This window comes from Phalacrocorax carbo, chromosome 15 (genome assembly GCF_963921805.1).
Source record: "Phalacrocorax carbo chromosome 15, bPhaCar2.1, whole genome shotgun sequence".
Lineage (NCBI taxonomy): Eukaryota > Metazoa > Chordata > Aves > Suliformes > Phalacrocoracidae > Phalacrocorax > Phalacrocorax carbo.
In genome coordinates this window covers 15,221,001-15,233,670 of record NC_087527.1, presented here as the reverse complement: position 1 = coordinate 15,233,670, position 12,670 = coordinate 15,221,001, and the positions used below count along the sequence as shown (strand labels likewise).

The window sequence follows — 12,670 nt, the reverse complement described above, 5'->3', positions numbered from 1 at the left end:
ACTCTTGGCAGCGGGAGCCCGCTCCAGCAGGCTGCTCGGGGGGTTGGGCTGCCTCTTCCCACCCCCGGGGAGGACAGAGCCCCGGGCAGCCCCGCTCCGACCCCGCCGAGCTCCGCGCCGCAGGTGACCCCCCGGGGGAGGGCAGGGGCCGGGAGCGGCCGGGGGAGGGGGCTCGGGGCGGGGAGGCCGGGCTCGGGGGGTCGCTGTCAGCGGCTCTCGCTCGGGGCACGGCTCGGCTCGGCAGCGCAAAGCTCGGCTCGGCGCGGCACGGCTGGGCTCGGCTCAGCGCCCCGCGCCATGCTCCGGAGCTTCCCCGGCGCCGGGCTCGTCCTGGCGGCGGCCGCGGCTCTCTGCCTCGCCGGGGCGGGAGGCAAGGTAACCCCCGCGGCACCGGAGGGCGGCAAACCCGAGGGGAGGGGGTGCCCCGGGGCTCGGCGTGCAGCGGGCAGGGCGAGCCGCCGGGGCCGGCGAGGGGGCCGGGGCTCCCGGGACGAGGGATGCAGCGGTGCGCCCCGGAGGAAGGATGCGCGGCGGCTCCCGGGGGAAGGGATGCAGCGGGGCTGCCGGGGAGGCTTTGCCCGGACCGCGGGGTCCCCTCGGCCCCTGCACCGCGAGGGTTTTGGGTTCCCCTCCCGGGGCTGGCGACTCGCCTCGGAGTCCCAAAGGCACCGGGAGAGAGGATGCTGCGGGAGTCTGTCTCTGGATCACCCTCCCCGCAACGGTACAGCCAGAAATCCGCGGTACAAGCCCCGCGGAAACCGATAGAACAGCATTTCCAGCAGAAATCAGAGCACTTGCCCAGAGACACCCCTAACAAGGGGTAGCCCGGCGTGAGGAGCCCAAACGAACCACCTTGCGCTGTGCTCCTGTCCCCGCGCCCCCCGGTGCTGCGCGCCTCGCCGGCAGCTCGGGGAGCAGGCCGGCCGTGCAGATGACAGCTACAGCTCCCAGGGCAGGGATCTTGGCATGGGTTGGGAGCCACTGGGTGAGCACTGGGGGAACCAGAGCGGTGATGGAAAGGCAGACGAGGAAGCACAGAGTGCCCCGCAATGAGGAGCAGCTGCAGAGCAAACAGTCGCCCCGTGCTTTGGGAAGGGTAACCAGTCCTGGTCCTGCCAAGGGGAGTGGGACTTTTCCCACGGACCCTGACAGGAGCAAGATTTGACACTTCTCGTAGAGATTCTCAGATCTATAAAACATGAGACACTACACCATGAGAAAATAATATTCCATACGCTTATGTCTCGTGTTATGTGTGTGTGTGTATAAAGAACAAAGGTGGGGGGATGTTTTCCGTGGTGGAAAACAGCACTGTAACTCTGCCTGGTACACCAGCTCCCTGCCACAGCACATACAAACATAGCAATGACTTTGTGGTTGAAACGAAGATGTTTTATCTCACTCTGGTATCCTAGTGAAGATAGCTACAGTGAGAACGTCTTAATTAAGCCACATTTCTGGCACTGAAGTACTAAGTATTAGCTTTACAAAGGTGACTCTTAAACCTACTGAACTGAATGGTTGTGGAGTTTTGCCTTTTGTTTCTCTTTTAACTCAGAGTTGCACCGCGTAACCTGCAAGCTTACCCTCTCCTGTTGTTACTAGAGATGAACAACTCCCTCATCCAGCTGCATACTTCTGTTATTAAACTGCAGAACTTGCCTGCTGCCCTAAGTTTTTACATCCTTCCCATCCTAGTTTTGTTCTGACTTTGCCCGTATAGACATTAGGTGGACCCAGTACTATCTGTGTGGTGTGGCTGTGGGTGTGAACAGCAAAGGTGGGACGCTGAATGCATCAGCAAGCTGTGTAATTTTTGCTTGATTTTCCTTTTTTTCTATGTTTCCTAGCCAACTTCTCTTGTTCTCTAACTCTGAAATCAGGACTGTTTGATTTCCCATCAGGCAGCATCTGAACTAAAGTACTGACCAACAGCACTATAGAAAAGGAACTGCCTCCTTAATGAAGAAGCAGCAGCCTCCCGCGTACTTTCCCAGACTTGACTTCTTGCTGTGTCAATTATTCTTTTGATCACATGCTGTCTATAGTCCCTGATCATACTGGACAATTTCTTTTGCAGAATGAAACTTAGGCATTTTCTATTGCTTATCTTCCTAAATGTGACAGTGAAATCTGTGCGTGCAGACGTGCGCGAACATCTCTTGCTCCCTGTTTTTGTTATTTTCTTGAGTAAGTTGCAGTTGCTCTTCACTCATCAAGGACTGCACTACGCCGCGTAGGCTTCATTATTTTTATCTTTTTTGGCTACATTCTGATAGTGTTGCTATGCTAGTAAAAAAACCACACATCCCACTCTTAAGTCGGTGGTTCAAATGTAGTTCAATTTAGCAGTTGAAAAAAAGGTATGCAAAGATTTATGAGTTGTCTTCTGGCTTAGAGCTAACAATATAAAAACATAACAGAAGCTGCCTTGGAAAGGGCAAATCTGCATGAGGTGTAGGAGACTGAATTGTTCTTTTCATCTGGGAAGGTGGTCTCTGCCAGTCAGCGTTGAGGAACTTTGGGATGCTGTGGGGTAGCGTGGATGTTTGAAACATGTTTTATGGCAAAGTAGAGCCCTCTCTGGAATCCTTCCCTGAGTACGATGGCAGTATAAAAATAGGAGTTAGATCAAATGAAAGAAAATTTGAAGATAAGGTGCACGATGTTTCCTCCTGCGTGTCTGTATCAAATGGAACAAGATGTGCAGATAAGCTGCTTGTTTATCCTGAAGGAAGAATGTAAGCCTGATGAAAGAATAACATAGTCAAAATTATGTCTCTCTATGTCCATAAAATATTATCTGTTTAATCAAATCCCTGTGGAGGAGTTCTCTATGCCAGTGCCATCCTTCATCTTGCTGGCTTAAAGAGAAAAATGTAGCTTTTCTTGTTCCTTTTAAGAGAAGAAATCTTAGTGATCCTAGACCCTCTAGTGAAAGTCTTAGTCCTGCTTCCACTGAGGACTATGGCAAAATTACCACTGGTTTCAGAGGGAGCAGGATCCTTCCCAAGATCAGTGAAGGATTAAAAAAAAAAATCAACTACTAAAATATGCACCTCAATTAGCAAAGAATGTGGCCTGATTAGTAAAGTGTATGAAATTTCAGCTATTAAATTCTACGACCCTGATCAACAAAGCGCGCTGCACAATTGGCAATGTATCCAGAATCTCAACTACTGTACTAGTCTCCTGCCAGATCAACCAAGCATGCAGCTGAATCAGTAAATTATGCAACTGGAGCAGCAAAATATACACCTCTGATGAGGGGGGAAGGATATGGAAATTCTGAAATGTTTTAAATTGACACACAATAGGTCTGTTACTGGTCAAAAGTGGAGGCAAAATATATAACTTTTATCAAGTCTCTCCGGACAAATGTTGGACTGCAACAGTACGTCCCTCAGGCGGCTCTAGCAGCAGCCCCATTCTTTACCAGATGTACTGCACATCTGGTTCCAATCCCAGCTGCTGCCAGGTGTGGGGGTTATTTTGGTAACGCTTTAATGGGATTTTTAGGTCCAGGTAGCTATTGCTTTATAGGCCACTGTAAAGCACCACATATGCACACGCGGCTGTCTTGCTGTCTCAAGAAACGAAGCCAATCCAGACAAATAAGGCACCTTCAAAGAATCTGAAAGTTTTGTTGGCAATGAGCTTAATATCTGTTAATCTCTTCGCTGTTTGTGAAAGAACTCTGTGCTGTAGGAGTAGGAAAATGATTGGTCTCTCCTCTTTTCTTTATATCTTGATTAATTGCCATAGCTGCTTCCTATTGTGTTTACAATGTACCTTGGTAGATATTTACTGTGTGGAGAGTTTGGATGTTCGGCCAGTTTGGGGAGCAGCTATAATCATATATCCTGAAGCAGCAGAGCTGTTTCTCCCTGGCTTGTGCGTATATGCTTTAAAAACCCAGCCACAGTAGCTGGTTCTGATCTTCAGATGTTGCTTTTGCTTTAAATTATTATTTTGTTTTATACAGGAGACCTGCAGGTTGTCCTATTTTAATAAAGATGCAGTTTCAGGATTTCTACAAACTGCTTTTTTTTTTTTAATGTCTGGACGTAAACTGTGTAAGACTGCCTGTGCTCAAGCAAGGCAGGAGAATTGCTTTGTTTTATTGCACTGTTCTCTTTAGTACCCAGAAATCTGAAACATTATTTGAGCCTAAGAAATATCTGGGCTTGGGTTTTTTTATTTTGGATTTTTTTAATCCACTACAGTTGGTACATAAAACTGGCTTGCATTGAACTTCTTATTTACAAAATTTCTGTCTCATTTCCAGGTCAGTTCAATGAATGATCCTATTTAGTTCTTTTTCCTGTTTAAAATATTTCCTACTGAGTCCAGAGCAGTGCCCTTAAAACATAATTGATTTGGGTCATTGAACCTTTATTTTTCATGCATGTTAGTTTGCATCCCGCCACTGGTCTGACTGGTATTTCAATTAGAAAAATGCAGGCGGATTTCTCCTAGAGGCTAAAGTTCATGTGGAGTCTCTGGTGAAATAAGATCCTGGAGTATGTATCCCTGGAACCGGGCAATGATTTGTAACTTTTTTTAATTCTCTGTCTGGCCAGAGTGTTGTAAATCTGGCGCTCTCTTGTTCGCTTCACGCTAAGCAGCAATAATGTCCACAGTGTTTTAGTCCTGATAATTCTAATTACTGAAGCACTGAAGAAGCTGAAAGCTGAGAAGATGGACGAGGCTGGCCTCAAGTCCTGCACAGCACATGGGACTCGCTCTTTGTAGAGCTGAACCGTAACTCTCTCGTTTGCCAAGGCCAGCGATGGAAGCAGGAGCCAAGGTAAGAGAAGTAAGCCAGCGGCAGAAGATTTCTGGAATGATGTGGGTAATCTTTATGAGGAAGGAAATAATGCCGTACCACTAGAGATGAAAACGCTGAAGTGATTTTTGTTTCTTCACTATCTGGGTAGGTTGAAGCAAATAATCCTGTTGCACTGGTTTAAAAAGACCCAGCAAACAAACTTTCCTGCGGTAACCAACAAACAATTACTGTTCTCCCCATCTGCCTCTTTGCATGACAGACCAAGAATGGTAGTAAAATCTTCAATTCTTTTTCTTCCTGCCTGTCTTTTTTCTTTAAAAAAAAGAACTCGTGGAATGTTTAGTACCAGCACTAGTGTAGCTAGACCTGGTCTGGTGCAGCAACCCTTCCCATTACACACTATTATTATCACAAGGCCAGTCTATGCACTGATATCTCAGGTCTATAACTAATAACTAAGAAGTATTCAGCTTCAGCTCGGTTGTTAGGTACTTCCTTGAGTATGGGAAGTACTAAATAGAAAAATAATCCTCTTCTACTTACACAAATCCATGGCAGGAGGAGGGTGGAGCAGGGACGGGGCACTACAGGGTCTTGCGTTATACAATTATACAGCAGAAGGGAGATGCCTCACTGGCAGCCTTAGTTCTCAAACTCAGTGTAAGAACATTATAATTCCCCTTACAAGCTCTCAGCAGCAAATGGCCTTATGATTCATTTTGAATATCCTTTCTTGTGTCATTACCAATGAAAAGGAGTTTCCAATTTTGGAGCGGAGAAAAGGCTAATTTGCCTATATTTCCTTTCTAGAATTCTTGGGGCCCTACTGGAGCTCACAGAAGTCATCTGGGACTTCAGGAGCATTTAAATCAGGCCACTAGTACTGCTGGCTTGGATTAGTAATGATGTACACTGAGGACATCATCTGTATTTGGGTTTGGGTGGAGTCCTTTCATGGTAGAAGAGTGGGTAATACTTTTACAGCACCTTTCATCAGAGGATTTCGGAGTTTCACAAATATCTAATTACAGAAACTATTAAATTATGTGAAATCCTTGGTCCTGGGGGGGTACAGGCAGCACCATTATGCTTCAATATAAAGCAGGGGTGGGTGGTGTTCAAAGTGGCAAAACGAAAGCAAATTTGCCACACGCAAGCCATAACCTGCTGCGCTATCTCATTTTCATCCAGTATTTTATTCTTCTCATTTCTTTATATTAGCAGCCAGGTTGCAACATCAAACCACCTAAATAAAATGGGCTGGTAAAAGCCTCCATGCAGAACTATCGTCAGCTCTGAAGAAGGGACTTTTGGAAGCTCACTGATCTCTTACTGATCCATTTCTGTAGCATTTGTGTTTCATTACTCCATTAAGGAGTAGCAGGACTGTAGCAAGGGTCGGGTGCCAAGGATGCCAATAAGGACAGCTACCTGAATACAGGAGATCTGGGGTGAAATGCTTCTGGAAGTCCAACCTGATCCAAATCCCAGCAAGCTGGTTGCTCAGCCTTTCCAAGGAGGGTGTGCCTGCTCTGTGCCATACTTAATTTGGGATTAGCAATGGGAGATCTAATCCACTTGTTCTACCTAAATCCAGCCCTCTCCTGGTCTTGGTTAGTAAATACTCCACTGTTTTGAATGACTGTTTAAGTTTTTATTAAAGGGAATTTTTTTTTCTGGATTTAACTTAAACTGCAGAGCCTTTACTGTTAAAACTGAGACTTGAAGACCAGGCTGCCCATTCCCTTGTTTTCCTGCCCGTAGTAATACATGGGTGGGCAGTTCAGGTGAATCCGGGACCTCACTATTTGAATACAAGGGCCCCAAGGAGTTGCTCATCAAGATTAACTTTAAATGCAAGCTTAGCAGGCTGAACACTTTGATTTGCCTCTAAAATCGACAGTAACTTATTCCAGGTTTCCTGGTTGAAACTTGAATGGGGAAGAAGAAAGGATGTCTGCAAAGCAGATTTATTTGGAAAAATAAACTGCTCACTGCTTGGGACCCTGTAACAACAAACCCAGAGCTTAGTTTTTCCTCTGGCTGCAGTATCTGTGATACTTTTTCCTGCTTTCTCCCACACCCTCCCTGCTGTGCCCTCATGGTCTCTCCTTATGTGTAGGCAGTAAAGTAAAATTTACAAGCATCCTGCCCTCTGAAATCCTGGCAAAGGCGGAGTCTTGGAAATTCCCCTTTGCAGAGTGCACAAGAGGAGACTAACCCTGGAACAACGAGGTGGGGGGAAGCGCTGCTGTTTGTATACCACCCAACAGCAAGGATGACCTCTGAATGGCCAGCCTCAGCTGTAGCAGTGGCTCATTTAGAAGCCCGGTTAAAAATATTGCATGAAAGGGAGACGGGGTTTTCTCTGATTGCTTTATAAGGATCACTACCCATGTCTTCCGCATAAGGCCTCTCACCTGCTAGTGACATTTAGTGAAACAAGGACCCAGTTCCCAAAGGGTTGCATTAACAACTCTGCAGCACGGGAGTGGCAACAGGCAATATTTGCAGGTTTTGGCTTTCCCATGGGGAGTGCTTCCTTCTCCATATGTTCGTACAATAAACCTCTAACATGTGAAACATCGGAAGTGCGTGGATGAAACAATAGGGTCATGCAGCTGGAAGTCCAAGCACAAACAGCTCTCTTTTTTGCTTACATGTATATGTGTGTGTTTTCTTTGCTATTAAAGATCCAAATTTATTGCCTGGGAAGTGGCCAGCAAAATTTGCATGGGATTGCCTTTCAGTTCCCCTTTCTCCTGTTTCTGGTATTTTCAAAACAAAACGAAGCATTTTTTGGCACCTAAGCTACATATGGATTGCATTATATAAGTCTCCCCCATGTATTTGGGAGGTTATATATATCAAGTTAATTTGGGAACACTAGTTCTACAGATTCCTATGAACATATGTAACTTGCTCAATGGACTTTTATACTGAACTCTACAAGAAAACTTTTACTGCAGGGCTATAGCTTTTGTTTTGTTATATATTTCATCTGGTTACCAAGCAGTTCAAACAATCTGACCGTGTTTTCTACTCTTTAATTTGAGCTGCTTTGGCCTGTTCAATTTATAGAAAATGAAAACCAGATTGATCTTCTGGAAACTCCCTCATAACCCCTGTCAGTTCCCACCAACCCTATCGTTTACTGTTAATTTTTTCTATAGTGTGTTGTGTACACTTTGTTAATGAGAACTTGCTCTAGTAGAGAAAAGACCTATGCCGACCTATTAAAACCCTGAAGCAAATGACTATGGCATCTTGGACTCTTCATTACACTGCCTTACTTTTATTTACGATGGTCCCATCATATTCATGATTATTTGCCTGAGGAGACACTCTAAATGATGCCTTTGTTTCTCTTTCTAAAGCTTTACATTTTTTTGTATGTTTGAATGAGGGTATTTTCTGGAAAAAAACACAACAAACTAGAACAGGGATAGCAGCTTTGTATAGATGTAGGATCTTATTTGATATGGCATCTGGCATCCGTATTGGAGAACCTCTATTTGTCTGTTGAGTGTCCAGTCACAAGAGTTACCTCTTTTTTTTATTTCCCTCCAAGGATTAGTCTGAAAAGTCCACAGCTGGTTGTCGATGTGAATTCCAGCACTCCCTGGTAGATGCTACCTTAGATACGTTGCAGGCTTCCTTAGCCATAAGACCTAGGAAGGGTCAGGCTTCTCTTGTATCGACATGTCTCACTTGCATTTGTTGCATGAACATAGCACGATAAATTTATGAGGTGCTAATGACAGGTTTCTGCTTAAAATAGCTCTGCTTTATGAGCGTAATAGTTCCAGCCCCCAAGGGAACACTGCCTAGTCAGGTGGGTTTTTCCTAGCACTGGATTTGCATATTTTAAATAGATTTTTCAAATCACTTCATAGAAAAACAATCTGGGTTTTGTCCCTTTCAGGCCAAGATGAGAAGAAGGAAATTAATATTGCAATGTTGGTCTGCAGTGAGGGATGAAGAAGAGTTCAGAATAAGACCTGGCACTTAGTTTCTAGTAAGAGCAACTGGATGTAAGAGTATCAGTGAAATTAAAGAAAAAAGTAGAAATGTCCTATGCCTTGGCCTATGTCTCTTACAGAGCATTTCTATCTATCTCCTACCAATATTTTATCCACTTCGTGAGCATGTCTAGGCCTTGGCATACAACAATTACTGAGTAATCAGTGAATGCCAGGTTTACTCCTGTGGTGGTAACTTCAACCTGGGAAACTGCCAGGTAGCAAAAGTACCCATAAGTTGCCAGGATCCTGCCAGAGAAGAACTATGCATCCTAAGAACTTCTAGCCTTAAAAGTGTAAACCAAAGAACGAACTGGGTAAGGAGGGAGAACTCTGCTTAGCCAGACTCACTTTGCTGTAACTTGCAAGGCTTATTGTAGGTGAATCCAACTCAATCTTAGTTAAAGATCTGAGAGGGGAGAACTAAAACTTCTGCCAATTTATGATATGGGGAAAAAGAGCAAGAATTGTTTTATCATCTCTTTGACATCCTGAGATTTTACCTCTGACGCTTTATGTAGCTGAGTTAGCCAGTAAGCCTCGTGAAGTCCCACCTTTGCTGAGAGGGAGGCATATTCTTTCAGAGGGCTGTTAAGACCATCTCTAACTCCTGCTCTGAATTTCCCTTTGCAGGGAACAGCTCTGGCTTTTGTCTGCAGAGGGAGGCAAGCCAAATTAGCCAGCAAAGCCCCGCACTCAGAGCTGGGTGATCTTCATTTATGGCCTTACATAGGAATCTTGCATCAGGTACTCAAAACATCTGCAGCTACTGCAGAAAATTCTGCCCATTGCTCATAACTGTAGTGTAGGTTGGCATCTCTGGCCTAGTAAGGATAAACTGGTTTTGCCTCTCACCTGAACCTCCCAAAAGCAGCAGAGCATTAGGCTGCCTTTGCCCTGGTTGCTCCGAAGGCAAGTACAAAATGTCAAGTTAGAACGTATGCACAGACCGCGTACGCTGCTGACCACGCTACGGAAAGCTGCGCTGTTCCATGGGCGATTGTTCGGCAAACAGCCCCTGTTTGTGTCTCTGGGAACAAGCGTTTTTTTGTAAGGAGAAAAAGGCATTGCATCTCTGAGTTAAATGAGGAGGTCTGTTGTTCTCCGCAGAAACTGGAGTGCGTCGCTGTGCCTGGTGGTTGTCCGAGTGCCCGTGTTTGGGTTTTTGTGATTTTCCTTATCCCCACCTCCTGTTCTCAGAGAGGATCAAGGAGGAGGGATGGTGACCTCATGGTGCAATTATGCAATCTGCTCGAGGCCAGGTATCAAAATACACTGCAGCTGTGAAGCTGAGACCTCGCGGTGTCTGGGGGGCCCTGGGCCTCCTGGCTCTAATGAGATCGCTGACCTTCTCCTGCCACTTCTTCTGCAGCTGCTTTGATTCACAGAGATTTGTTGTGGCAATGGCCTGCCTAACGGCTTGGCAGGCCGCCGTAGGAAATGCTGCATCTACGGGCAGGCGCTAGGAGCTGGCCTCCGAGACCCAGAGCAGGTGAGGATATCCTGAGCCCTGCCAGCCTCTTTCCATCCTGACAGAGCCTACTTGCCTTTGCCCAAGGGTATGCAAACATTACCAACCTCCCAGATTTTCCGACCCCCCCTCAAAAAAAGTAAGGGGAAGGTTATCTGTTCTCCGGTGAAATAAAGCAGCACCTTCCAAGCAATCTTGTTGTGATGCTTGAGCTCAGGGCTCAGCTGCAGCAATGTCACATATGGAGAAAATAAGAGAAAATAGCATGCCTACAGTCTGAGGCATATTTGGGCCTCTAGGTCCTGAAGTCTCGTTCAGACTTTGCATTCTTTGCTGTAATTGCTGCACTGCATTCCTGCTTCCCTCTTCTACTCTTCCAACAATATTTTTATTTTCCTTGTCTCCTGCAGCAGCAGGCTTTCCTAGTCCCCTTCCCTTCCTGCCTGCATGTTTGTTCTCTTCAGATGTCCTGTATACGCTTAGAACAATAGAAAACTTGGTGATAGGTGTGAAAAGAGAGCCCTGTGGAGCTGACTGATGTGTGCCAAGAAGGAATATAAGACGAGTCAGGTTCTTTCCTGAAAATGGGATTTGCAGAGTGGAAATGTCACATCCATAATCACTTTCATGTGGTGGAACTGCTGCTACCCACCACTGAGATAACAGAGCGTCTGTTAAAAAAATGCAGGTTTGGTTTTGCTTAAATCCAGGAGGTTGCACTCACTTCAAGAAATATTAGGCCCTTGTTTAAAAACACGACTGCAAACGCTCTGATACTATAAACGTATTAAAAGCAAATATATGTGCTCGGCCCAGGTTCAGAGTCCCACAGCTGAACCCTGTTCAGTGGTTGTTTATGGGAATTTGCTCAGGGAGCAAGGAGAGACTATGAAGTGTGTGCAGGTGTATGGGTGTGTGCTGGGACAGGGTTATTGGGAGGGCGAGGGAGACCCCTTAGCAAGCAGGATACTCTCATAACTGATGAGAACTCTTTTGGAGATCAATCCAGGGGAAAAAAAAAAAATCACGCTTAAGGACTGGAAAAAGGAGACAGGGACAACTCCCTCCTAATAACTAAGCAAAGTGTTGGCAATTTTTGTTATACTCTGATAATCCCATGTCCTGATCTAATTCTGCCAGGTCTGTTACTTTCAAGCATCCAGAAGTACTTGAAGAGTTGCCCTAACATGGGGCGAGAGAATCTCCTTTTGCTGTTGTCTCATGCTTTAAACAGCAAAGGCAATTTGGCAAAGGGGGAAATGATGATTCCAAGGCACTTCCAGGAATTCTTGTACTGCCAGGTGGAAAAAGAGGTTGGATGTGCTGCTGCTCTATCTAGTTCATGCTATTGAAAGAAAATAAGCCTTGCATGCAAAGATGAGATGAAAATGCAAAATTAAGTAGAACGCTAATTTTATAAAGTCTCCAGTTAACTTTGTCCTCCACTTGGAAAAAGTCCTACCAGCTTTGATCTCTAGATCAGCCTGCTAGTGAAGTAAATGTGGTCACTTCTTAAACTAACAGACTGGAGTCTTTCCTCAGATCCTGTATTTGATGAGCATCCAAAAAGCTCAGACTTCCCTAACTTGGAAATGCTGTGAGAGGAGAACTTGGGGTTTTCACTGGGAACCACAAGAATTGTATTTCTGGTAGCTTTGCAGCTCGTTCCAGCCACGTCAGCAAGTAAAGACTTGTCTATATTTTGTTTTTCCCCCTGAAGCTGGCAGTATGGAATGACCACTTTCCCTTTTTCCTTCTTTTCTTTTTAAAGCCCTAAGTTTAGCATTTTCTTTCTGCTCTGGCTGAAAGTTTGAGCCACTTCATATTTCATTCCAGGTGGCTGACTCTGGTTCAAATGTCCTCGTGAGACCAAGTGATCTTTAACTCAGAGTGAACCTCCTACTTTTGGAGGGGAGAAGGGGGGAGTAACCGAGATGACATACCTTACCCTGCATGTTTTGAGCAATTGCAAAGATGTTGGTGGAGACAGAGTTTTAAAGAGGTCCCTGGGGCAGAATAAAATGTGAAGGAGCTGGTGAGGTAGTCTCAAAGCGTTGCCAACTCTTTGAAAGAAACACACATGTGCATGCATGTGTCCACACAAGATGTTTTTAATTTTGGAAGGATGAGGGATCCTAAATAAAGCTTCCTGGATTTTCACCCCATTGCTACTATGGTAAGCTCAGATGGCTAAATTTAGTTGTCCAGACTGAACAATCTTGGATTCTAAGACTGCATCCATCTCTAGCCAGAAACTAATTGCATACCTCTATGGATGCTGTTGAATCAGCTGCAGGCTGACAAGATAAGGCTACTATAGAACTGCCATGTACTGCCTGCAGTCCTGTTCTGGCCCCAGGCAGCTGCAGTGGATTTTGTTTTTTA

At 45.4% G+C, this 12,670-nt stretch overlaps 1 protein-coding gene across 1 annotated transcript in view; it reads left to right on the top strand.

The window, feature by feature from the left end:
• Nucleotides 1–239: 239 nt before the first annotated feature.
• LOC104047725 (uncharacterized) overlaps nt 240–12,670 on the top strand; it is a 34,585-nt gene continuing 22,154 nt past the window's right edge. Inside the window, exon 1 of the mRNA XM_064466521.1 lies at nt 240–375. Within this exon, the coding sequence (XP_064322591.1) occupies nt 298–375 (78 nt within the window). The 5' untranslated portion in view covers nt 240–297. The remainder of the gene's footprint in view (nt 376–12,670) is intronic.